At 33.8% G+C, this 26,991-nt stretch overlaps 1 protein-coding gene across 3 annotated transcripts; it reads left to right on the top strand.

Moving 5' to 3' along the window:
* The first annotated feature begins 15,725 nt into the window (after positions 1–15,725).
* On the top strand, positions 15,726–26,030 carry LOC136225873 (uncharacterized). 3 transcript variants are annotated; one of them, XM_066014011.1, is made up of 13 exons: positions 15,726–15,993; positions 16,145–16,264; positions 16,425–16,544; positions 16,708–16,827; positions 16,989–17,160; positions 17,369–17,835; positions 18,553–18,652; positions 18,878–18,934; positions 20,221–20,338; positions 23,215–23,297; positions 24,683–24,744; positions 24,861–24,957; positions 25,500–26,030. In XM_066014011.1, the coding sequence occupies exons 6-13, from the start codon at positions 17,489–17,491 to the stop codon at positions 25,554–25,556; spliced, it is 921 nt and encodes a 306-aa protein (XP_065870083.1). In that variant the 5' UTR covers positions 15,726–15,993; positions 16,145–16,264; positions 16,425–16,544; positions 16,708–16,827; positions 16,989–17,160; positions 17,369–17,488; the 3' UTR covers positions 25,557–26,030. The 3 variants fall into 3 exon arrangements, with proteins under 3 accessions (XP_065870083.1, XP_065870084.1, XP_065870085.1); XM_066014012.1 differs by lacking the exons at positions 16,425–16,544; positions 16,708–16,827; XM_066014013.1 differs by lacking the exons at positions 16,145–16,264; positions 16,425–16,544; positions 16,708–16,827.
* The last annotated feature ends 961 nt before the right edge of the window (positions 26,031–26,991 follow it).

Genomic DNA, 26,991 nt, shown 5'->3' on the forward strand with positions numbered 1-26,991 from the left:
TTATGGCCTGTACTGCAGAGAGACAATCAGAGCGAATCTCCACATTGGTCAGATTGTGTGCCTTAATCCAAGAAAGAGCTTCTTTGATTGCCATTGTTTCGGCAATAATGGGCTCGTACAAGCCCTCAAACGCTGCGTGCTTCGCAAACCTGCAGCTGCCCTCGTGGTCTCTAATGACAAAGCCATAAGAGCTATATCCTGCTTCTTGAAAGATCCCGGCATCGACGTTGCAGGCTAGATGCCCATCCGTTGGTCTCTTCCATTTTGTCATATAAGTAGCTTGAGGAGTAGTACTTAAAATCCGATTCTCCTTAGCCCAAGACCAATCTGCTTGTTCCTGCAAAGCTCGAGTCAGTAATTCATCTGGGTTTAGTTTGGTGTTGTTCCACACTAAGTTGTTCCGATCCTTCCAGATCCACCATAATATGTGCGTAATTTTTGAGGTTTGCAAGGACTCAGGACAATCGATTATCGTAGATAGCCAGAGATCGATGTTTGCAATTGAGATCATTCTATAATCCCCAAAGAATTTGAGCCACAGAAGTTGCGTTGCTGGACAATGAATAAACACATGGTTCTCATCTTCGATTGAGGATTTGCATACAGGGCAAAGAGGAGAAAGATTACTGTGCCTGATCACAAGGTTCTGCATAACCGGTAAGCAACCTGATAGAATTCTCCATATGAAATTCTTTATCTTCGGTGTAGCTTCAATCCTCTAAATAACGTTCCAATCTCTGTGCTGGCCTTCATTATGAGAATGTTTGTTTGATGTTAGAGTCTGATAACCGGATTTAACTGTATATTGAGCTGATTTATCCAATCCCCAGTACCATGAATCCGTGAGCATCAAAGTTGTTCGTGGGATTGATAGAATAAGTTTCTGATCTCTAGCATTGAAGTAGTTCTGTAGCATATTGCGGTTCCAGCGACCATCCTCCGATAAGAGATCATTGACATTTCCAGTTGGTAACGCAAGAGATTCTGGGCTAGTAATTGTTGGTTCCTCGTAAGTAGGCAGCCAGGGATCTCCCCAGATCCAAGTTTGAGAACCGTTACCCACTTTTCTTCTGAGACCTTTTAACAGTAAAGTTTTACATGTTAGAATACTTCGCCAGACAAAGGATGGGTTATGTCCCGTACCTGCATTAAGAAAATCCGAGGTTGGATAATACCTGGCTTTTAGCATGCGGCTTGTGAGTGACTGCGGATTTTGGAGGATTCGCCATGCTTGTTTCGTGAGAAGTGCTATGTTGAACTCATGCAAATGTCGAAAGCCAAGGCCTCCAAGTTTTTTAGGGGCACAAAGTTTGTCATAGCTCATCCAGTGCAACCCGTTGCTTGCTGTACTATCATTTTGCCACCAAAATCGGTTCAGAAGTCTTTCAATCTCATTACAGAATTGATTCGGAAGCAAAAAGATGCTCATGATGTATGTCGGAATGGCTTGGAGGACAGATTTCTCCTTCCAGTTAGATAATCTAGCTTGTATCCGGTCTTTGAGAAAACCAAAGGTATGCATCTTATTTCGTCCGACATCAGCTGGGGCGCCAAGGTAAAAACCAAGTTCTTGAACTTCATGGATGCCAGGTAATAGGTTGCAAGATTCTTTGGCTTGTGTTGCTGTATTAGAACTATAGAAAAGAGCTGACTTTTCGAAATCAATGCTTTGTCCGGATGCTTGCTCGTATTCAGTAAGGCAATGATGGATAGTCTCAGCTTCATCAGTGTTTGCTTGAAAGAACAAGTAGCTATCGTCGGCGAAGAACATATGAGATATGCGCGGAGCATGTCTTGCCACTTGGTAGCCATGAATGGCTCCGGAAGCTTCCTTAGCCCATAAGAGTGCAGAGAGTCCCTCAGCACACACTAGAAACAGAAAAGGGCTAAGTGGGTCACCTTGTCTTATGCCCCGTGATGGTTTAATGGGTCCGATTTCCCGACCTTCTTGTATGATCTTATAGCTAACCGTTTCAACACACATTTTCATCCACTGAATCCAAATAACATTGAAACTCATTCGTGCTAGCATATCCCAAAGGAACTTCCATTCAACGCGATCATATGCCTTGCTCATATCGAGTTTTAGGGCAGCAGCGCCTTTTTTACCTTGCCTCTTATTCTTCATATGGTGGATAACTTCATAAGCTGCAATAATATTGTCTGATATTAGGCGGTCTTTTAGGAAAGCACTCTGGTTGTCTGAGATTACTGATGGTAGTACAGCCTTGAATCTTTGTGCAAGCATTTTGGAGATGATTTTGAAAATTACATTGCAAAGAGAAATTGGTCTGAGGTCGGTGACTTTCTCCACATTCGCTTTTTTGGGAATGAGTACTATGAGCGTGTCATTACAATTTGGTGGAAGATGGCCACAAAGAAGAGTTTGGAGGCAAAACGAACTAACATCATGTCCGATAATAGGCCAGAACCTTTGAAAGAAAGCCGGATTAAGGCCGTCGGGGCCTGGACTTTTATTGGGGCTCATGGCAAAACAAGCTTCTTTAACATCATCCGCTTCGAAAGGTTTGCTTAGATACATGTTCTGTTCATTAGATATTTGCTTGCTGATATAGGTAAGGATATTGTTATTTGTGCTTCCGGAGCTAGTAAAGATCTGCTGAAAATAATCGTGAATGATGTTCTCAAGGCCGCAATCCCAATCGCACATCTGCCCATCGTTATTACGCAGCTCTTTTATTGAGTTGTTTTTCTTCCGCGCAGAGGCATACAGGTGAAAATACTTGGAATTATTATCCTCGTCCTGGAGCCAGTGAAGCTTCGCTCTTTGCTTCCAATAATCATCTTGTTGCTGAAGCGTTTTGATATAGTCAGTTCTGGTTGCCTTGAACAATTCGATTCCCAACTGATCTGTTCGTTGTTATAGAAGTTCAGATCGTCTACGAAGGGTGTTGATTCTGTTTTTGAAATTACCTTCCAGAGACTTGCTCCATTCTTGCAAAGCATCAGTGCAGGCTGCGATTCTTGTTGCAATTAGAGACCCTATATTGATCTCCCATGAAGTTTGAATGACTACTGCACAAGTATTCTCCCTGAGCCATTGGTTCTCAAATCTGAAGCGTTTTACTTTCGGAGCCACTACCCAGGTTTTGAGACGGAAAAATAGCGCTGAATGATCAGAACAGACTGCAGTGAGATTGAAAAGCTCCGATGAGTTAAAAGTCTCATTCCATTCCTGGTTAACAACCACACGATCCAGTTTTTCTTCAATCCAACGATCAGAACCCCTTCCTCGTTCCCAAGTGAATTGGTACCTTTCATGGGTACAGTAGTTAAGCCGCAGTCCTCCAGAGCCATTTGGAAGCCGTCAATTAGCCAGTACGGTCTAGTAGAACCTCCTCTCTTATCCGAAAGATAAGCAATATCATTGAAGTCGCCTGCACAGCACCACGGCATTGTGTTAGTTGAGATGAGGGATCGCAGAAAATTCCAAGATTCTCTGCGCCGACTTCTTTCAGGAAAGCCATAGAAGCCTGTCAGTCTCCATTGATTTATTCCTGGAACGGATACTAGTGAATCAATATGATTTAGTGAGGTTGACTGAATATCAATATGAATACTATCTTTCCAGAAGAGGGCCAGCCCACCCCCATGTCCGATACCGTTGATGATATAATGTTTCGTAAATCCTAATTTTTTACAAACTTTTAACACTTTGGCCTCTTTGATCATAGTTTCCATGAGAAAAACGATCAAAGGCCTGTGGGAAAGAACTAGGTCCCTTAGGACATTGACTGTTCGAGGATTGCCCAATCCTCGACAGTTCCAGCTTAGTAGACTCATGCTTCCGGGCGGACCTGGCCTCCAGGTCTCGCCTCTTCACCGTGTTTCTGTTGTTCGGTCCAACTTTGTTCGAATTCCATATGATCCTCATTAATTCGCTGACGTTTTGGTTCAACGACAAGCCCTTCAGTGATTAAGTCGGCCAGCTGAGGTTGTGTAGTTGCGGGTCCTCGAGAATTGTTATTGTGAGGTGTTTGTGTGTTCAGATTCCCATTTGCATTTGATACTTTTGTATTGCCTTGAGCGTTGTTGTTTAAATGCGTATGTGATTGAGCATCAAACCTGGCTGTATCAGATTCTTCTGAGGGATCATGGAGCCATTCCTTACCCCGTTGAATACCAGTTTTCCTCACAGATGCGCGAAGCCAGCTACCAAATTTCCTCTCACTGGTTGTTTCCTTACAATCAAATAGTTGAGAACAGAACTTGTCCATATGGCCTATAATCCCACAAAAAAAACAGAGCTGGGGGAGTCTTTCATATCGGATATTCACCCACAACCAATCACCTCCACTTCTTTTAATTTTTTGACCTGTCTTAATTGGTTTCCTGATATCAATGGTAATCTTGACACGCAGATAGCTTCGCCGTAGCCCGGTAAAGTTCTTGGGGTCAGATTCTACATAGTTTCCAACATGATTGCCGATAGCTCTACACACAGCTTCCGTTTGAAAACCCACAGGAAGATCAGATATTTGTATCCAGATTATCAGGTCATTGAGGGTAGGGTGCAATGGCTGCTCAGAAACTTCTAGTTGTTTCACAATTAACAAGTTTTGATTGAAAGTCCAGGGTCCGTCGTTCAACACTCGTTTCATGTCCAATTCATGGTAAAACTGGAAGAGATATCTCCCCTCCATGTCAGTTTCCGTGATTGTAACACCTTTCACTGGTTGCCAGATAGCTGCAAGGGTAGTTTTCATTGATTCAAAATGTGTCATTTTGATCGCAAGAAATTGACCGACTATAAAAAAGTGTTGATTGTTGATATTTAATTGCAGCAGGTCATCGACGATCTCCAACCCGTCGTCGTTGCTGTCAAGACATAATTGGGCATATTCCGCCACTCGCCCTTTGTTCTTCTCCATCCTTGAATGAATTGGATTACTTTGTGATAGGTACAGGAGAGGACAGCGATGGATATTGCGATGGGGGAAGAAGATTATTAGGAGGGCGATTGGGAGATTAACGGTAAAGTAGAGATAATTTTGCGATTAGGTCTTAGGCTGGGTTTATGATCAGCGTTTCTAGGTATGGAGGTGATGATCAGAAATTTAGGTTAAGGAAAAAACTTCTCAATAGAGAAGACGTTAGACACTCCAAAGGGAGAGACAATTCTTGAGGATGGATTAGTGGGTACATAAATACTACTCATAGATCAACCAACAAAAAGTTAATATGAAAAAAGTGGACCTATGGAAATGAATTGCACGGCAGCAATAAAGTTCTACAGTTAATTAAAATGATTTTTGTAAAAAAATGTTGTAAATTTAATCACAACGTTTCTAAGCGATATCAATTTTAATTTTATATTGCCGAAAATTTGAAAAGTTGGCTTAACTGTTATATCGAACCTTTTAAACATCAATTATGTCTAAGATATTTAATGTGTCACTAAAACAGTTAAAAGAAAAACTAAGCAAAAATAGACAAAACTGTTTTAGTTTATTAGCAAACTTGTTTGAAATGTTTTAGGGTTAATACACATATTTGTCCTTGTGTTTTCTCGGAAAAACAGACTTGCCCTTAAATCAAATAAGCCCACAAAACTATCCCTGAATTTTCCATAAACCTGCAATTATACCCTAATCTGACGGAGCTGCTAAACGGCGATGACATCAAACCTTCTTATCTCCAGAAAAACTTCAGAAAAGAACAACCAATCACAAACAGAAAAAATATGCACATTCAATTTCGATTAAAAGCAAGTTAGAAGAACTGATTGGTCAAAATTCATTTTCATAAAAGCTCAATCAACCTAATAAAATGGCGTCTAAACCTCCTAATTAATCCAAAAGCAATAGCAATAGAAAAAAATAAGAAACCAAATGAATTTTGATTGTCGTCATCCAATTTTTTTGGAGACAATAATGTTTGATGTCATCGTCGTTTAGCAGCTCCGTCAGATTATGGTATAATTACAGGTTTATGGAAAATTTAGGGATAGTTTTGTGGGTTTATTTGATTTAAGGGTAAATCTGTTTTTCCGCGAAAATACAGGGGCAAATATGTGTATTAACCCAAATGTTTTATGTGACAGTTAAATAACAGTCAAACTAGTCTTTTCAATTTTCAGCAACGTATGGCTAAAATTGATCTTGCTGGTAACATTAGGATTAAATTTGGATCATTTCGTACGTTGCGATTAAATCTGCACTTCACCGAAAATGGGATAAATTACATATGTGGTGTATAACATTTGACATATTTCACACTTTGGTGTACAACCTTCAATTTTATATACAAAAGTGTACAACATTTTGGTGACTTTCCACTAATGTATAGAGCCGGTAATTGCGACCGATCAACCCAAAATTAACATGCCACATCATCATTTTTTTATTCTACCAATTTATAAAAGTGGGATCCACTTCTTATATAATCACTAAAATACCATTATCCTTATATAAATTACTAAATTGCCATTATCCCTTTCATTCCTTCATTTTTCATTTTTTCTGGAACTTCTTTCTCTCTCTATCTCTTCCTTTCTCTCTCTAAGCGTTTTCTCTATCTTTCCCTCTCTCTCTAAGTCCTTTACCCAGTCAATCCCAAACCAGATGATGAATTTGCAATATCTACACCTCAAGTCCAATTCCCCCAAAATTAGAACGAATATATACTGTCTATCTGCAACAGTAAACAACAAACATGAACAACCGAAATAAACGGCCCCTTAAAGCTCGTTTGGTTTACCTTTTGTTTGCTGTTGGAAAAGACTATTTTCCAAAAAAAGCATAGAATTTATAAAAAAAACTATTTTTCATCTATAAAAAGCAACACATGATGTGTTTAATCAAACACTTAAAACTCTCATTTTAAATATGAAAAGACAAACACTAGGAGAAGAAAGAGTAACCAAACACATTCTTATTATGCACTAGTTACGTAATGGTTAGTTTCTAAAAAAGGTGTTCACATTTTTTTTTTGTAATTTAGTAATAAAATTGGAGATTAATATTTTTAACTTCGACAACATATTTAAATTATCTTGTTCAACTCGTATAAAATACAACATAATTTTTTGATTTTTGATTTTATTTTTTATTTTTTTCAAGTCTATTTATGTGTTTGTGATCTGTTACGAGTAATATAACGACACACATGTAAATTGTAGATGATAAAATTTGTGACTGAGAAAACAGTTTGATGTATTATTTCTCAAATTGATCTAATTTGACAACGTTGAAAGTAAAATTGCTTTTGATTACTAATGTTAGGTGTAAAGAAAAAAAAAACACATGAAGTATCTCTTAAGCAAAAAAAAAAAAATATTAACTTTAAAGTTTTTAATGAAGTGCCAATTTACCCAATTTAGAAACTAACATTGTTTTACTCTCAATGTTTATAAAATGATGCAATTATAGTCATAGATAACGGAATTGATGCATCAACGTTTGTGAAATGATACTAATTTAGCTCCAAGTTCCGTTACTTATAATTATAATTGAACAATTTCACAAACATTAAAATTAAAATGATACCCTCCATTCCCTTATATAAGTCATTCTAGGGTATTTCATACAAATTAAAAAAAAATATTGGTTAACTAAATTTTTTTCTCTCTCATGTCATTATTGGAGAATAAGTATTGGAATATTAAAAAACGCATGTACCAATACAAAAAATTTAATATTTAGACAAAAAAACTAAATTCAAAGTTCTTAAAATCTTAGAATGACTTATATTTAGAAAGAAAAAAACCCCAATTTGTTAGAATGACCGATATAAGAAGTGGAGGGAATAACATTTTATACGTCTGGGCTAAATTAATTTATACATTCTAAAATTTGTTGAGTATATTTTGTAACCTTATCCTTCCAAAAAAAAAGGATAATTCTACTAAAATCTAAAAACAACTAAAAAACAACAAAATATATACCACAAGCTCAGCCGCGGCCGGTGGCCGGCCGACCCCCCTCCCCTCCCGTCCTCCTCTTATTTTCTATTGTCTTCTTTTCCTCAGGCACGCGATTGCAATCAGTAATAAAAGTAAGAGTAAATTTCAAATAAAACTCATGTGGTTTCACTAATTTTTAGATAAAGGACTGTGATTTACTTTTTTTCAAAGTAAGGACTGAGGTTTTTAACTTTAGCAAACTAATAACATTTTTTATTGATACTATTAAAATCACCATTGATGACTTTAAAAATGGCATATTTTAAGAATTATTAATATTCTAAGTAACTTTAATTCTTCAACTTTTTTATTTTGAGATTATTTAGATAATATTTGGTAAAGAGAGAGAAAGTTAATGTTTAGAGAAAGAAAATTCTAAAAAAGATGATTTTTCGAAAATCGAAATGTAGTTCCATCGAAAATATGACATTGAACAACTTTAATTCTTGAAAATTTTCATTTTCAGGTCGTTAAAATGGTTTTAGTAGCATTAATCCAAAAAATCCTTGTTTTATTAAAAGTGTAAAACCTTAATCCTCGTTTTGACAAAAAGTAAACCACAGTCCTTTATCTGAAAATTAGTGAAACCACAAGGGTTTTATTTGAAATTTACCTTAAAAGTAATTAGATCTACTCGGAAAGGATGGAGAGGGAATATTTTCTTCCTTCTTCCTCCTCTCATTTATGTTTTATGTCCACATTTTTAGTATTTTTTTCTTTTTTGGTTTTCTCATTTAAATTGAAATCCATACTTTCCATCGGTTTTTTCCGTTGGATTTGCATGTGTCACCTATAACTATTTTATTTGCATTTTTTTCGGGTTTAACAAATGCGGAAACCTTTTATCTTATACGTAGATCCATGTATTAACGAGATTACACCAATAGAAAAGACTAAAATCCAATTAATCGGAAGAAACTAAATGATCACGATTGGCCTGCAACTACTTTCATACGGATTTGGATTTGAGAGATGAGATTTATCGTCTTTTTATTTTAATTGTACTTTTTATGACTCTTTTTTTTTTTTTTGCTATTTGTAGCCATTTTCTTTCCACCGCGGATCTTGTAGTAGGTTTTAGCATATATTTATGTTAAGATTTTGTTCCTTATTATTTTTATGCTGATGTAAGCTTTTTTATAAAAAAAAACAAGGTGCAAAAATACCTCTAATATGGACAATCAGAAGCAATTTTATCTTTAATGTTTAAAATGATGCAATTTTACCCCTAGCGTTGACAACTAATAACAATTTTATCCATAACGTTAGTAAATTGGATTAATTTCAGATATATCATTATAAAATACAGATGTTTTGCTACTTATTATGCACTAGTTACATAACGGTTAGTTCTAAAAAAAAGTTTTCACATTTTTTTTATAATTTAGTAATAGAATTGAAGATTAATATTTTAAATTCGACGAAATATTTAAATTATTCTGTCCAACTTATACAAAATACAATATTTTTTTGATTTTTTTTAACGTCTATTTATGTGTTTATGATATGTTAATAATAAGTAGTAAAACAACGCAAACATAAAGCGTAGATGCTAAAATTTGTGACGGTGAAGACAGTTTGATGTATTATTTCTCAATTGACCTTATTTGCTAACGTTAAGAATAAAATTGCTCTTAATTATTAATATTAGAGGGTAAAATTGCACCATTTTAGACGTTAGGATAAAATTATTTCTAGCTATCAACGTTAAGGGTATTTTTACACGTTATCTAAAAAAAACTAAAAAAAAAGGTTGATGTATTATTTCTCAAATTGACCCAATTTGTCAATAGAATAAAATTATTCCTAACTGTGAACGTTAAGTTATTATACCTTATAAAGGGCGGCCCAGTGCATTACACATCTCTGCTTAAGCGAGGGTCCGAGGAGGGGTCCCACCACAAGGATGTACTGGGGGCAAGTCTTCCCTTGCCAAATTTTTAGCAAGAGACCGCTCCTAAAACTCGAACCCGTAACCTTCCAATCACATGACAACAGCGTTTACAGTTGCGTCAAGGCTCGCCCTCAAGTTATTATACCTTATCTCAAAAGAAAAACTAAAAAAAATAATGTTATTTCTATGAATAGTGCAGATAATGCATAATGTTGAGAGAGTCAAAATGGAAAAATAAAAGCAAAGATAAAATCTACTTATATTAAAAAGAAAAAGCAAAGGTGGAGAGTCCACAATAATTGGCATCAAATGCTTATAGGGATTCGCACTGTTGCTGAATTCCAAGATCTGGAAACATCAATTATTTAATCCTTTTTCTCTTTTATTATTATTATTTTTTTTCTCTTTTATAAATAATTTTGTTGTTATATTGAGTACTTTTGTTTCTAAAAAAAATAGAAGGATAAACGTCAAATTCGACTCTAATGTCAACGTTTTTAAGCGAGATCAATTTTACCATCATGTTATTGAAAGTTTATCTAACCTACGATCCCTCGAAGCGGAAGATTAGGTAGGTAGTATGAGAACTCTGACGTCTGGTTATATGATATGCGGTTCTCGCGCAGCGAACGAGAGGAAACTTGGCGATCTTTTGAAAAATGATGGTTTGGTCATGGCAGAAAGAAGCGGGTTTGCTCCTCATAATGAGATTTAGAGCCCGTTTGTTTTATTTATTGTTTGTTGTTTCCTATTACGGTTTATTGTTTGTAGTTTGAAAATTGCTACTTTTCCAAAAAGCAGCGATTCCCTGCTTTTATAAAAACTATTTTTCAACTACAAAAGATAAACAAGAGGTGTTTAATTAAAGACCTAAAACTCTTCTTTTCAAAGCGAAAAGACAAACATGAGATCAAAAAGCAGCAACCAAACACGCTCAGTCGCTCGAATACTATACTAGTCTTTGGAAATGGAATCATGGATGGAGAGGGGACAAGAGACCTCTTTTTATAGCTTAACGAGACTAATTCACCCTGAAGAATTGGATCGAATCTTCCCGAAACGTCGTTTTTAGGATAGGGGGCACTTGGCTGATCAACGCAAGCTTTTCCGTATTGGAGCACGAACCAAGACCCAACATCACATTAGATATTTCTGACATTAATTATATCTAAAATATTTAGTGTTTTGCTAACAAAATTATAAAAAATATTTTAAAATGCTAAGAACTAAATTTTTCATATATAAGTTAATAATTTTTTTTTCAAAGTGTCTAAAATGTTTAATATGTTATTAATTATAGTTACAAATAAAACAAAAATTGTACAAAACTATTTCAATTTATCGAAAAACTTGTTTGAAATGTATGATATGATAGTCAAACTGTTTTGTTCAATTTTTTCATTACATATGTGCACAATTGACTCGGCTTAGAAATGTTAAGAGTAAATTTATACTATTTCGTACCATAAAATTAAATATACACTTCTCCCAAAATGTCAAAATCAAATTTGGCACTTATCCCAAAATAAATAGATAAGGTGCAAAAATATATATAATATTGACCGTCAAGAGTAATTTTACTCATAAAGTTAAGGCTTAATACTTCTCCAGCCCCCTTAACTTGTCCAAATTGGTCATTTTACCCTTCCAACTTATCGAATGTCCTATTTACACCCTCAACTTCATAAAAAATGGTATTTCTCACCCCCTTAACTTGTTCAAATTTGTCATTTTACCTCTTCTCAACTTATCGAATATCCTATTTACCCCCTTAACTCCATAAAAGTGGTATTTCTCACCACTTATGATCTTATTTACCCTCTTAACTCTATAAAAATGGTATTTCTTATCCATTTATAGTAGTCAAAAAAGTTGAAAAGAGAAAGAACGAATAAAAAATACAAATAACAAGAACATTAATATAAACAAGCTAAATACATTATATGTAGAGATAATGTACCAAAATAGGCCTATGATTTTTAGGAAAGTATCAATTTAGGTTCCACTTACAAAATAACATAAATATAGGTTTAACGTTTAAAAAAAGCTATCAATTTAGGCTTCGATAACGGATTGTAAAGGGTAAAAAATACCACTTTTATGGAGTTAAGGGGGTAAATATAACATTCTATAAGTTGGGGGATAAATGGACAAGTTGAGGGGATGAGAAATACCACTTTTATGGAGTTAAGGAGGTAAATAGGTCATTCGATGAGTTGAGGGGGTAAAATAACTAATTTGGACAAGTTAAGGGGGTTGGGGAAGCATTAGGCCTAAAGTTAATATGCAACTGATGCATAACACGATAAATATATATATATTTTTAAGTTATTGTTCTAGAATCCTAACCTCGAGTGCACGAGTTTAGGGCTTGTTGTGTTAATCTTAGGAGCGAACGGTAGTTGAGATTGCTCCTATGTCGGAAAAATTGCTTTCAATAAAGTGACCCGTCCACAGGTCCCGATGCAACAATTTTTTCGGTAAACTTTTATTATTTTGTTATTTATTTACAAAAGCAATCAAGAACTGTTTTACACCTCATGTTAAGTTGAATCAATTTGAGAAATAATTCATTAGGCTGTCTTCTGAGTCATGGATATTGTCATCTCCACCGTATTCGTACGTCATTTTATCACTCATCCGGTCACAAACATATGTATACACGCGAAAAAATTAAAAAAGTATATTGTGTTATGTACGAGTTGGACACAAAAAATCAAATATCTCTTCGAATTTAAAAACATTAATCTCCAATTCTATTATAACTTACAAAAACGTAAAAAAAATTAGAACCAATTAATATGCAAAATCTGACAAAATATCTGTCTTTTTTTAATGATGTCCAAAGTAAAATTACATAATTTTAGAGATTAGGGTCTCAATTATTTGTTGGAAAATACTATACACGAAAATATTTCCCTAATTTTTCGATGCTTATTTGGTTAAAAAATAAGTCGATGGAATTTTTTAGCTTCATACAAAGAAAATTATACAAAAAAAAAAGTGAGTAAAATATTGTACATTTTTAAAAGTAAAAGGCTTAATATATCATTTGCCCTCTGAACTTGTCCAAAAAGCTTGATTGGCCCCCTGAATTTTCAAAGTGTTCCGTTATCCCCTGAACTTGCAAAAAATGTTCCGTTAGCCTCCTGAACTTGCGTAAAACGTAATCAATTGATCACTCGATCGTAAAAAAGTAAGTTAAATGCGGAAGATGTATTCCACGAGTCTTATAAAAAGTAAAACAACCAAAATCGGAATATACGATTCTAATATTGGAGAAGACAAGTTGTATAGTTGAGGAAGCAATAACTTCATTTTTAATCTATTTTTTAATTATGCAATAACATTTTAAGATACGTGGAATACATCTTCCGCATTTAACTTACTTTTTTTACGACCGAGTGATCAATTGATTAAGTTTTATGCAAGTTCAGGGGGCTAACTGAACATTTTTTACAAGTTTAGGAGGCTATCGGAACACTTTAAAAGTTCAGAGGGCCAATCAAGCTTTTTGAACAAGATCAGAAGGCAAATGATGTATTAAGCCAAAGTAAAATATTTTTCTATGAGCATCTCCAAAATAAAAGTAAATTCAAAAATTGTCAAAACTAATACCTCATCTAAAAATATAGGCCTAATATATAAATAATCCTCTGAACTTGTCCAAATGTTGCAACTGTTTCCTTGAACTTTCAATTGTAACAACTTACCTCTCAAACTTGTCCAATTGTAAAACATAACCCTAAATTGCTGACATGGACTGCAATTGAAGAAACACGTTGCGTGATACGAATTCGGAGAAACGTTTTTACGGTTACTTCAAGTACGTGGTAAAAAAATTCTCAATTTGGGGTTATGTTTTACAATTGGACAAGTTTAAGGGGTAAGTTGTTACAATTAAAAGTTGGAGGAGGCAGTTGCAACATTTAGACAAGTTTAGGGGGTTATTTGTATATTAGACCAAAAATATATGATAATTTACTTTCTCTCTCTAATCCATATCACTTTTGACAACTTTTTTAACAAAAGTTTTTAAAACCCAAACAACTCCAAAAATTATCACTATAATTCTACAAATTATTATTTTATGTATTATTTATTTTAATTATAAATATTACCATAACATTGGACCAATAGTAATAGTAAGTAATTAAATCTTTTTTTATATTAAAAAATATAAGAGTATCAAAGGTACCAAAATTGGTAACATTATCATAAAAAATTAAGCAACTCTTACTCTAAGAGCATCTCTAATGGAAATCACTATAATAATTACAAAAATTAACATATCATACTAAAATATAATATTTTATTTTATAACTCATCCATGTCATTTTTAACAATTTTTATTAAAAAAGACTTAATATATCATTTGCCCTATGAACTTGTCTAAAAAGTTTGACTGACCCCCTAAACTTTCAAAGTGTTCCGATAGCCCTATCAACTTGCATAAAATGTTCAATTAGCTCCATGAACTTGCACAAAATATAATCAATTGATTACTCGGTTGCAAAAAAAGTAAGATAAATACAAAAAATGTATTGCACACGTCTTAAAAAAAAGTAAAACGACTAAAATCGGGGTATGCAATTCTAATATTAGAGTTGACAAGTTTTATAGTTGAGCAAGTCATAACTTCATTTCTAATCTATTTTTGAATTATATAGTAACATTCTAAGATGCGTGGAATACATCTTCCGTATCTAACTTACTTTTTTTTTGCAAATGATTACATTTTAGGCAAGTTCAGAGGGCTAATTGAATATTTTATGCAAGTTAAGGGGGTTACTAGGAAACTTTGAAAATTCAGAGGACCAATCAAGTTTTTTTGGAGAAGTTGAGAGGGCAAATGATGTATTAAGCCTATTAAAAAACACTCCAATAGTAAACAACTTTAAAAGTTGTCACCATGGCTCCACAAACCATTACTTTATATATAATTTATTTTCATCATAAATGTTGTCATACAAATGAACCAATAATAGATAACTAAATCATTTTTTTTATATTAAAAAAAGACGAACACCCTTATTAGAAGGTTGTCAAAAAGTGGCAATCTTGCTTGAAAATTTCAAACAGTCGCTATCACTCCAATAGATGACACTCTTCAAAAGTTGGAAAAACCATTGTCATATCACTAAGCACTTTTTCAAGCTCCATTTATTAGAGATACTCTTCCAGCAACCCCATCTCATCAAACACCATTTCAAGCACCCTGTTGTAATATTCTTAGAAGCTTATTACATTCAGTCATATTATTTCTAAAACAATAGTAACTCGTAGTTTTTTCCCCCATTTTTTAGTATTATAATTAAATACCAAAAAATATATATTTTTGGAATAATTTTTTTTAAGGGTTAATTTCAAATAAATGCCATTTGGTTTTACGTTTTTTTTGCAGATCAGTACTTATGTTTTTTTTTTGTTATAAACCGAACTGTATGGTTTGTAAATTTCTTATTTTTATTGACTTTGTCAAATTTAGATGATAACGACCTCAAAATGAATTTTTTTATTTTGATATTGTTATCGATCAAATTTGATAAAATCAACAAAATGTAATTTTTTTCAAACTACATAAGTTAGGTAAAAAAATCCAAAAATTTTCGGGACGGGGTTTTACAGATCACCTACTAACGAGGGCTAAATTTTGACGGAGTGGACTATCGAACCTCAAACCTGTTAAGCAGAGGTTCAACACCTTACCACTTAGACTAAACCTCATTTTTTATTTATTTAATGTAAATGAGTTGCACCCAACTTAAAAAAAATATTTTTCCACGAATAAACCGGAAAAAGAATTAAATTACTCTTAACTAAATATATTTATTCAGTTTATCTCAAGATAAAAGAAAAATCAAGCTGAAAAACCTTTTTGTTTTGCTGCTTTACTATTCGCTGAGACCCCCCTCTCTCTCTACGCGGACAGAGACAGGGACAGACAGGGTGTGAAAGGGAAGAGAGAGAAAGAAAGAAAGGCCCCAATAACTCTCTCTCTATCTCTTTCTCTCTCATCACTACCAGAAAAATTAAAAGCAAAGACTACTAGTGTCACTATGTATGTAATATGTTTGCACTTGCAGGTGTAAGTGTTTTAGTGATTGATAAAGCCAAATCCAATTGCTCCAACTAGCCAATTAGGGCGTCGTCGGAAAAGTTGCCCTCTAAAAAGGTATTCTCTGCTCTCTCCACCACCACACGTCATTTCTTCTTCTTTTTCTGTTCATGTTTTTCGCCTTCTCCCTCAGGTTTCATGCTGTTGCTTTGCTTTAGTTACTGATTCTTTGATTTTTGCTTTAATCATGTTTGTTTTGGTGTTTTAGGGTTCTGTGCTCAATTTTAGGCTAGGTTTCTGTTTTTCTCCGATTCCATTACGTGAAGCCAAATCCAATTACTCCAACTAGCCAATTAGTGCTTCGTCGGAAAAGTTGCCCTCTAAAAAGGTATTCTCTGCTCTCTCCACCACCACACGTCCATTCTTCTTTTTCTGTTCATGTTTTTCGTCTTCTTCCTCAGTTTTCACTTCAGGTTTCATGCTGTTGCTTTGCTTTAGTTACTGATTCTTCGATTTTTACTTTAATCATGTTTGTTTTGGTGTTTTAGGGTTCTGTGCTCAATTTTAGGTTAGGTTTCTGTTTTTCTCCGATTCCATTACGTGAAGCCAAATCCAATTACTCCAACTAGCCAATTAGGGCTTTGTCGGAAAAGTTGCCCTGTAAAAAGGTATCATCCTCTGCTCTCTCCATCACCACACGTCCTTTCTTCTTCTTCTGTTCATGTTTTTCGTCTTCTTCCTCAGTTTTCCCTTCAGGTTTCATGCTGTTGTTTTGCTTTAGTTACTGATTCTTCGATTTTTACTTTAATCATGTTTGTTTTGGTGTTTTAGGGTTCTGTGCTCAATTTTAGGTTAGGTTTCTGTTTTTCTCCGATTCCATTACGTGAAGCCAAATCCAATTACTCCAACTAGCCAATTAGGGCTTTGTCGGAAAAGTTGCCCTGTAAAAAGGTATCATCCTGCTCTCTCCATCACCACACGTCCTTTCTTCTTCTTCTGTTCATGTTTTTCGTCTTCTTCCTCAGTTTTCCCTTCAGGTTTCATGCTGTTGTTTTGCTTTAGTTACTGATTCTTCGATTTTTGCTTTAATCATGTTTGTTTTGGTGTTTTAGGGTTCTGTGCTCAAATTTAGGTTAGCTTTCTGTTTTTCTCCGAGTCCATTTGAAGCAGAGGATATGAAGCTATTGAGATTATGTGAAGCTACTGATTGATAAAGCCAAAGCCAAATCCAATTACTCCAACTAGCCAATTAGGGCTTCGTCTGAAAAGTTGCCCTCTAAAAAGGTATCATCCTCTATTACTCTCTCCATCACCACCACGCGTGCTTTCTTCTTCTTCTTCTTCTTCTTCTTCTTCTACTGTCCATGTTTTTTGTCTTCTTCCATTTGTAATTTCTCTCCTTACTGATTCTCCCTCAGGTTTCATGCTGTTTCTTTGCTTTAGTTACTGATTCTTCGATTTTGCTTTAATCATGTTTGTTTTGGTGTTCTAGGGTTCTGAGCTCAAATTTAGGTTAGGTTTATGTTTTTCTCGGATTCCATTTGAAGCAGAGGATGTGAAGCTACTGAAATGATGGGATTATGGTTTGGTAAAAGTGATTTTTGAGGGAAAAATGTCTGCGGACTCAAACTCAGGGTTTCATCGAGAAGGAACCTTGGCTTCTGCGCTAAATCGGCATGCTATATCGTTTCAATCAGACATTATAAATAGTTCTCCAGACATGATTCAAATGGGTGGGAGTTACTTTGGGTTAAATACTGGTACTAGTACTGTAATTTTGCCTGGAAATTCTAGTATGGTTAACAGTAGTAGTGCTCCTGGAATGATTCATGTTCAACCTGTCAATTCTTCTGCTTCTTCTCTTCTTCTTGATTCTTCACCTGGTCTCAAACACGACACTGGCTTGGCTGTTGAGTGGTCTTATGATGAACAGTGCAAATTGGAAGAAGGCCTTGTCAAGTAAGTGCTCTTTTTCTTAAGTTTTTGTTTGTAAGTAAGTGCTCTTTTTCTTAAGTTTTTGTTTGTAATCTTCTCTTCTTTCACTCTTTAAGGTATATCTATGTTCTATTTCTTTGGTGCTTAAATGCTCTTTTCATTTTTGATGCTCTTTTTACTCTTCAACATAATCTAGGAGAGGCTTGACTTCAATTCTCTTGTTATTTATAATAATAATTTAATAAAGAATTAGTTAAATTTTAAATAATTAAAGAGTGTAAAAAATCAGGCTACAGAGCTGTATCCAGATATTTTATGCTTTTATAGTGTTTAAGATTACTTGGTTAACTTGTTTCCAAAGGACATGGTGTTTTAGTGTGAGAAACATATGCTGATGTTCTTTTACAATCAATAGATGATAGATGTTATTGATGATTATAGAGTTATTATATTTACACAGGAAATACGTTTGGCTTCTGGTTTTGCTTGTGCAACTGAACATGATATAATAAACTCACTCTTCCTTATATTATATAGCGCTTGTTTCTCAGTTTCATATGTTCTGCCTAAGAATATATATGTTGTTACATTCAGGTTCCAGTTATTACTTACCATAATTGCATCATATGGTCCGACTTACTTCCATCTTTGATTTCACTGTACCTACTTGTTTTCTTACCAAGAAAAATTTGCAATTGTATTTACATTTATATGCTGCTGAATATTTATTTAAATTTGTAGATACGCTGAGGAGCCAAGTATTATGAGATACATAAAGATTGCTGCCACTTTACGTGATAAAACTGTACGTGATGTTGCATTGAGGTGTAGATGGTTGACGGTATGCATTTTCTCCTTGTAACGAGTAATAGTATTTTTAGTGTCTTATTTACTAAGCTGATACTTTTCAAATTTTCTGTTGATTTTGTTGGTTTGAAAGTCAGAATCGTTTAGATTTCTTTGCATTATTATCCTTTTTGGTTTTATTACTTTTGTTTCAATTTTGGAATGCTATTCCATAGATTGTTTATTTAAGCCAAAAGTTACTGATGAAAGCCTTTCACAGAGGAAGCGAAGGAAAGGAGACGACTATAATTTGGGGAAGAAAGTCAATAATAGGAAGGTATCAAGTAGGAATTTAACTTTTCTTTTCTGTACAGTTTGATTTTTGCTTTGGGTAAAGTTTTGTGATTGAGCTTGTAGATTAAAACCATTTGTGTTCACTCTGCATACTGAACTTCTACTTGTCATGATAGCATAACAACAATATTGAATTAAAAATGAGAATGCTCTAATGCCTCGTTTACATTCTGTAGGCTAGAGACACCACAATGAATTCAACACTTATTTTCTTAAGGTCATATATAAAAAAATCATTTAATGTGAATATTCTAATAAACAATGTTATAAATGATTCCACACAAAGTAATCTTTTGAAAATTAATTAGTCTAATAAATCTGTTGGTGTAAATTTTTCCAAATAGACAAGAATAATTATATTGTTGTTGTTGTTGTAGACCAAGGCTTTGTTGTTGTAGAGTAGAATAATTATATATATTTTGATTTTTGGCAAGCTGGATGTCAAATTCTTTTTAAATTGTAAATATGCTCCAAGTAAAGAAATGTTCTCTTAGAAAATGGTAAATAATTTCAGACATAATTCAGAATAAAGTAAAATTGCTGTTGGTGATATATGTATATTTAAGAATCATACTTATTCCTTATTTTTCTATACCTTGATTTTTTTTTTCATTTATTGAGATATTTTTAATAACTGTAAAGAGTAATGGACATGAATACAAGCATTTTTTTTAAAAGTTGTTGAGTCGGGAAATAATTAAAATAATATTTTATATCATCTTAGTTTTATTTATGTCAAAAAGGGAAGGCGAACACTGAGAGAGACAAGTATGGATATGCCTACTAGGCAATCTCTTTTACATGCCACATCAGGTAAGTTTGAGATATTAAGGTTAATAAACTTTTGAACCTTCATTTGCTATCCATTGCAATATAGGATTAGTCTCCAACAATTACCCAATCTTAACTTGTGAGACTAATCTGCAACAAATTTACTCTCTTCTACTAGACAATCCCAAATTGCTTTACAACAGTTAATTGTTGGATGTTAAAAGTTACAGAACTGCTCCACTCTTAGTGTGTAGGGAACTTATTGCTGTCGTTAGATAAAATAGTTATATTTTCACTTTGTGCTGCTTGAATTCTGGTCTTAATTACTTTTCTTATTGAACAAGTATCAAAACTCACCTGAAGTAAACATAATGTAAAACATTTGCTGGTACTGTAACACGAACATCTGGTTCATGTTTTAATTTATTGAATGAATTAATGTCTTTAGGATATAATGTTGATTGAAGAACCAGTATTCTAAAGATCATGCTTCTTCAGGATAAGCTGGTGGAATCATCATCAAAGATGAATGTACCTTCTGCTATGCCTCAGAATTTGGCTGTGTATCCTCTGATGATGCAGCGAGCAGATCAGGGTGAACCATTTTGTTTTGAAGGTTAGTGTTTTGATTACCATTGGTAGAGTCTTAGGGTCTGTTTAGTTTCTGATTTGAGCTTGTTTCCAGAATTTGTTTTTAGGGAAATTGGAAAATTGGAGTTCGATTTTTTAGTATTTTCTAAACAGGAAAGTGGAAAACTGTTTTCCGTTCTCTCTAAATTTTAACTAGTGTTCGGAAACAACTAAAACATTTTTCTAAATCCTTTATCACAAGAACTCTCGCTTAGCGGGGCCGCGTAATGCACCGGGCCGCCCTTTATCATAAGAACTCTTCCATGTAAGACGAAGAGCGCTTGATGCGCCGGTTAGGAGGACTGAAGAGTGGCAAAGGGATGTAGTGGTGAGGGGTAGGGGAAGACCTAAGCAAACTTGGAGGAGGGTGATAGAGAGTGATATGAGTTTATTGGGGATTGAGGAAAATATGGTAGTGCATAGGAAAGAGTGGAGGGAGAGAATTTGTGTCGCTGACACGATTTGATTTCACGGTTTTATATGATGGTTCATGTTAGCCGACCCCGAATCATTTCGGGACTAAGGCTTTGTTGTTGTTGTTGTTTGGTAATGTGTATTTATTTTACACTTACACTATATGCAATGGTGCAACTGTATAGATTGTTGACATGCTAAGTAGTGTGCTGGGTTCAACTCCCAGCAACATCATCACCATCACATGATTTTTTTTTTCAATTGAAAATATATTATGTTTGTAACTATATATAAATAATTTTCATTTTTAACGTAATGATGCCTAATAAAAAAAACATAAATCTTAATTGAAAATATATTATGTTTAAATATTATGTTTGTAACTATATATAAATAATTTTTATTTTTAACGTAATGATGCCTAATAAAAAACATAAATCTTAATTGAAAATATACTATGTTTAAGCAAGCATGTTTTGCATTTTTTAAGTTTTCATTTGACAAATTGAAAAGTAGAAAATTTGAGAAAAGAGAAAGTAAATTGGAAAATAAAAATTGAAAATGTTTTCTGAAACTAAAGGAGGCTTTAAGTGTTATTTATCTTTCTTTAAGACTGTTAACAGGTTTTCTTTCTATTTCTTTTAAGCCTCCATTTTGGTGTCTCTATTACATTTGTGTTACTGTAAGTTGTAAAACCAGATACTTATCTCTTTCCTTCTTTATCCAAATGATTTAAAATTGTAAAACTTATTACGGTGTATGTTTTGTACGACATGTCATTATATGTCTTTCCACTTTTGATAGGATAAGTTGAGTTTTGAAGTCTTTATACTTCATTGATGCTGATTTTTGGATCTGAGCAATAAGGTCAACAAAATGCACCAGTATTAGGAGCTCAACAAGGTTTTTCTTCTTTGGGGCTCAAATATAGGTGGTTTTTTTAGCATTTCTTGCTACTGTGAAAAGTTCAAATTTTGTAGTGGATTTCATTTTTGGAGTCAAAGTCAAAGGAGAAATTAACTTCTCTGAGTGATAATTAAGGCATCAACTTTGTATTGATGAGGGAGAAGCTGAACGGATATGTAAATGGGGGAGGGATGGTATAACTCTATCAGATGGATTCAAATGTCAATCTGACTTGCAAAAATGGACTAGCTGTTGCAGAGTACAGATCACGTCTTGAAATGGACTAGCTGACAAATTGAAATTATGTGATAAAATGAGCTGCTTGCTTAGCATTACTTGCAATTGACAGAAAAAAATTTATGTGGCTTATAAGAAACGTCTTAAGGTTCATATTCTGGAACCGGAACAAGGTTGGACTACTAGAATCCCCCAAAAGATGTTAGGAACATTCTGTTTAATGTGGATCAAGTCGAGAACCAACTAGATCTGCTTATCTAATACAAGTGGGGAATAAAGTTGATGTGAAAAACAAAATGGAATCACTTTTTGAGAAGTCAAAGAAGCATAGTTGTTTGTTTGGATTGAAGTAAGTGGAAAGTTCCAGTGGTACCAAAGGAAGCAAAACTTGGTCCTATTGAATTTAATACAAAAGTATATAGGAGAAGTTGGAAATTGGAATCCATTCCAAACTATTCATGGAACCACAGAAGTTTACATTTATCAACTGATCAGAATTTGGGGACGAGTTCTCCGATTTGGGCATACAATAATTGTTTCCTAATGCTAGGGATAGGAACATACTTCATGCTTGATGGGTCCTGGGCAGAGTTTCAAGCTACAAAGAAAACAAATAAATTTGTTGACCATATCCTGTGTGCTTTAGGAGCTTTTGATCAAATAATTAGTAAATGGGCATATTAGATATGAACTTTATCTGCTCTTGACCTCCTTGCGTCTAGGTTGGTTGCATCAAAATTTGACCTCGTAAGAGCTGCTTCCTTCTTTTCTATTAGCAAATTATTTGATAAGCTCAACAGTAAGCAATTGTTTGTATCAACAGATTTAAGATTTCGTATGTGGGAGGATCCTACTTGGTTTGAGGAATATTATACTCAAAAGTTAGTAATGTAAACTTTGTCCTTAATGGATGCACGGTTTTGTCCGATTAAAACCTCCACAAAATGTGCTTCACACCGAGTATAGAGATCTGCAGCACTATGAATGGATCTGATTTTGGATTTTGTGATTTTAGGTTACTGCCAGACCGTATTCTAGACCACAAGGTTCTTTGTTGGGAAAATTAAGTTGGCTTGGTATTTTTTATAGGAAGGTTAGAAACTATGATACATTATGCATAGTTGCAACTGACATTTACTCAAGGAGAGAATATTGAGCTTATTATTTTCTTTTGATCTTTTAGTAATGATGATGGATGATTCAGTGAGTAATTCATTGACTTTCAAATTCCTTTTTTTTTTTTAAGTTGTTAGGTGTTAGAGAATATTGTTTTTATTGATGGCTTTCTTACTCTGGTTGATTCAGGAATAACTGGTACAGCCAGGCATCTCTTAGAACAGAATGCTCAAGCTTTTAGTAAAATTACAGCTAACCTTTCTAGCTTCAAGGTGATTGCCCTGTTCTCTTGCTTAATTTTTAGTTCAAACAATTACTTTTACTCTTTAAAAGAGACGTGAAATCACTTAAGTATTTGATCTATCTAAGTTTAGCAATATGTTAAACTCATTGAGTTGCATGATTTGTCTTTTCTTTATTGTAACACTTCTCTCCAAAATTGCATATTTTGGTCAATGTGAGATCTGGTTTTCAACACACTCTGGTGTCATTTTTGGTTAACTTTTTCTTGCCACTCCTTTGTCTTATCATTGAAAAAGTTTTGTTCTGTTAAAAATTTGTTGTGAACTTTTATAATACTAGAAGCCTAACAACATTTTGCTCTTATATCTAGACTTAATAACATGAATGATATTATCAATCCCTTTGATTTGTCGCAATGATCAGCTTCAAGGAACCGTATCGGTTTTAGGACTCGAGTTTACCTATGCATGTGCTATTTTCTCATTATTATGCAGTTCAGGAGTACATATACTATCTTGTGCTGTGCTGTTAATTAAAAGTTAAGAGTACTAATAGTGGCTTCTTATGTTTTAATGTCCTGACCTCCTATTTCATGAACTTAGGATTTTTTTTCACGGCCTTTAATAGAAATTACGTTTTACGACATTGAAATGATTGTAGATATATTAGAGCACCTCTAGTGGGTGTTCTTTACACGTTAATTAGCAAAGAAAGTTGTTACTAAACCACTGGATAGATATTATCAAAATTGGTGTGTTACCAATATTGGTAACAAAGCTTTTCTCTCTTTTAAACTTTTTTAGTCCTTCAAAATATGCTTTAATGCCTCAAAAGTTAGTTTTAGTCCCTCAATTTATTTATTTTTTCAATTTTAGTCCCTTTATCGGTTTTTTTTTTTCATTTCAATTTTTTTTCATACTACTTTGTTGGATAAATATTTTTTATGAAATTAATACTAAGTATTGGATTAATTATTTTGTTAGGTAAAAATTATTAATTGTATATTAATTGAGTGAATATGTAGTGTTTTATGACAAGTGGGCCCTGCAAAAGATTATAGTAGGGTGTTATTTATGGTTACTTTTGCCTAGGTTGCACCAATAAGTAACGAAGGTGTGGTACCTCCATTAGAGGTGCTCTTAGTATTGCTATACTGTAGAAATCATTTTTCTCAAAACCTTAAAAAGGCGCTTGCCTATATGCGTAGTAGGTGAGGTAAGGCAAAGCACTACCATATACATTATGTTATTCTTTATAATCTTCATTATGTTCTTATTTTACGAAGAATAACATAATATTTTTGTATGTTTTTCTGCTGAATGTTGTGTGTATTTCTTGTATGTTTTTCTGCTGAATGTAATGTATATGTTGTTTATTGAGAATGGTGAGTTAGTTTGATAAATTTTTCTAACAGTTACAGGATAACATCGACCTCTTCTGTCACACGAGAACCAATATTACTGCCATCCTGAACGAGTATGTGTAATTCTCAGTATATTCAATTAAATATTTGACTGTTGACTTTCGTTCCGCTTGCAGTCTATGTTGATTTTGCTAATATTTTATGAATTCCTACTCTTGACATTTTGCAGCATGAGAGAGATGCCTGGCATAATGAGCCAAATGCCACCATTGCCTGTATCTATTAATGAGGATCTAGCAAATAGTATATTACCAAGTACAGCTCAGGTAAGCTCTGCCCATTTTGATTTGTTGCTTTTTTTTAGAATGCCACGCTCGCACAATATATGTATATGACAATTAAAACGGCGGCCTGTTCTAGATAGTGACTTGTTATCATGAGATACAGTGTTCCATCCAGTGCCGGAATTACCCCCCTCTTCTCTTCGATCTTCTCCCTCTCTTCTGAAGTCTGGACCCTTTGTCTTTTTTCTTTATTTTCAATCCTCCTTCCTCTGTCCACCGCCAGCGTCGAAGTCCTCTCCTCTGTCGCCGCTCCACTGCAGGACTAAAATTAGCCCCCCATAATCTCAAATCCTGGTCCGCAACTGGAACTTCCATCTAATCTTTGATTTCATGTAATTAATGGAATGCCTGAAACTATTTTGTATTGAATTTTTTTCAAACCATGATCGTACAGTCTCGCTCGTATCCCAAATGTTCTAGAATTATTTGCTCGTATATGCATAAGAATCACAAGGAATCAATATGATTGTGGTGTGGATATCAAAGTTAGTTTAGAAACTAATATTTTGTTTTGCATTTTATAGTCAATGATGTTTTGTTCGCCTAGTGGGATCCGGCTGAAGCAGGAGCCAAGGTGCTGATTAAGAATTGTTGATGATTTGATTCATGTGGTCTGTGTAAGTAGGCAAAAGTGTCACTGTTGTAAATGCTAAGTAAGCAGTTTGGTAGGAGGCGGTTCAGGTTCTTCCTTTTTTTATGTACACATATTCGTCACACTTGCGCGTCCTGCAAATCGAACAATTTGCAGAGATCGTCGCAGTTTTGGTACCTGATATGTTTACCTCCTTAGGTATCAATCAAAACCCAAGCACCGGATAATAAGAAAACCGACTACATTTTGCCTGCTCTCTTCACTCCAAGGAGAATGAAATATCTAACAACCAGACCAGATTACTGTTTTTGGATGAATTTTGTGCTCCACTTTTGATCATGTACAAATTTATGATACAACAACACCCTTGGAGTGAAATATTTGGTGCTTGGTTTATTACTATTATTAGCATGTTGTTATTACGATTTTTGCTATGTTATAATGGAGAAATTAGCTCTTCTAATTTGGTGATTTTACTTTTTAACTCGATTCTGAAAAGATGTATTTAGTTTTAAGTTTTCATTAATTAGTTTTCATGATTAAAAATAATGGGGATTTATTGGGGGTAAATTTAAGGTTGTAAGAAACGCTAGGCGTTGGTCGGATGTACATGGTTCTCGAGGATTAATTGGAGATTAATTGGATTTGTATTTTTTATTTGTTAAATAATAAATTGTTATATAAATTCAATTAAAATATGTATTATACTATTTAATAATAGTAATATAAAATTATTTAATATAGAAAAACATGTAAAACATAACATTTTAGTAACAATATGGGTTATAATAAAGTAAAAAATAAATTTACAATAAAAAATGTTTTTGGTCATCGTTGTTTAGATGGCTTATCAGTAGAGGGATTCATCGGAGAAAATTAAGACGGATTTTCGATTTTGAGCGTCTAGATGATCTTGGTAGTGGTGAGTAAATTACATCCATGAGCATTTAACTTTTGTAATTATTAATATTGTGCTCATTTAACTTCATAATCTAATATAAAACACACTTAATTTTGTAGTTATTAATATAAAAATCATTCAATTTTATCTATACTAATGCTATGATCATTTATGAAATTAAATGATCTCAGAATAAAAAATACTAACGGTTCAGAACATATTATTATGGAATTATATTTTTGAAAATTTTAAAAATCACAATTTCTCAAAATAAAAAATACAAACGGTCAAATTATATTTTTGAAAATTTTAAAAATCACAATTTTTCGGAGTTTTTTTATACAATCATTTTATATTTCATAACTAAATATCTAAATAACATAGCTTTAAAAGCTTAGCTTTTTCTCTCTCTGCGTCGAGAGCCTTCGTCTTCTCTTGGTGAGAAGTGCTTTGTCGCAGATTCTTCTGCGTTGTTTTCTTTTCTTTTTGAGACCTAGGCACCATGGATAGAGGAAAGAGTATA

Source organism: Euphorbia lathyris, chromosome 4, assembly GCF_963576675.1.
Source record: "Euphorbia lathyris chromosome 4, ddEupLath1.1, whole genome shotgun sequence".
NCBI classification, from domain to species: domain Eukaryota; kingdom Viridiplantae; phylum Streptophyta; class Magnoliopsida; order Malpighiales; family Euphorbiaceae; genus Euphorbia; species Euphorbia lathyris.

Coding starts and splice junctions, on each gene's coding strand:
- LOC136225873 (XM_066014011.1), top strand. CDS start 17,489: ATGTCTGCGGACTCAAACTCAGGGTTTCATCGAGAAGGAACCTTGGCT. Junction 18,653..18,877: donor TGAGGTGTAGATGGTTGACG/GTATGCATTTTC, acceptor AGCCTTTCACAG/AGGAAGCGAAGGAAAGGAGA. Junction 20,339..23,214: donor TGAACCATTTTGTTTTGAAG/GTTAGTGTTTTG, acceptor TGGTTGATTCAG/GAATAACTGGTACAGCCAGG.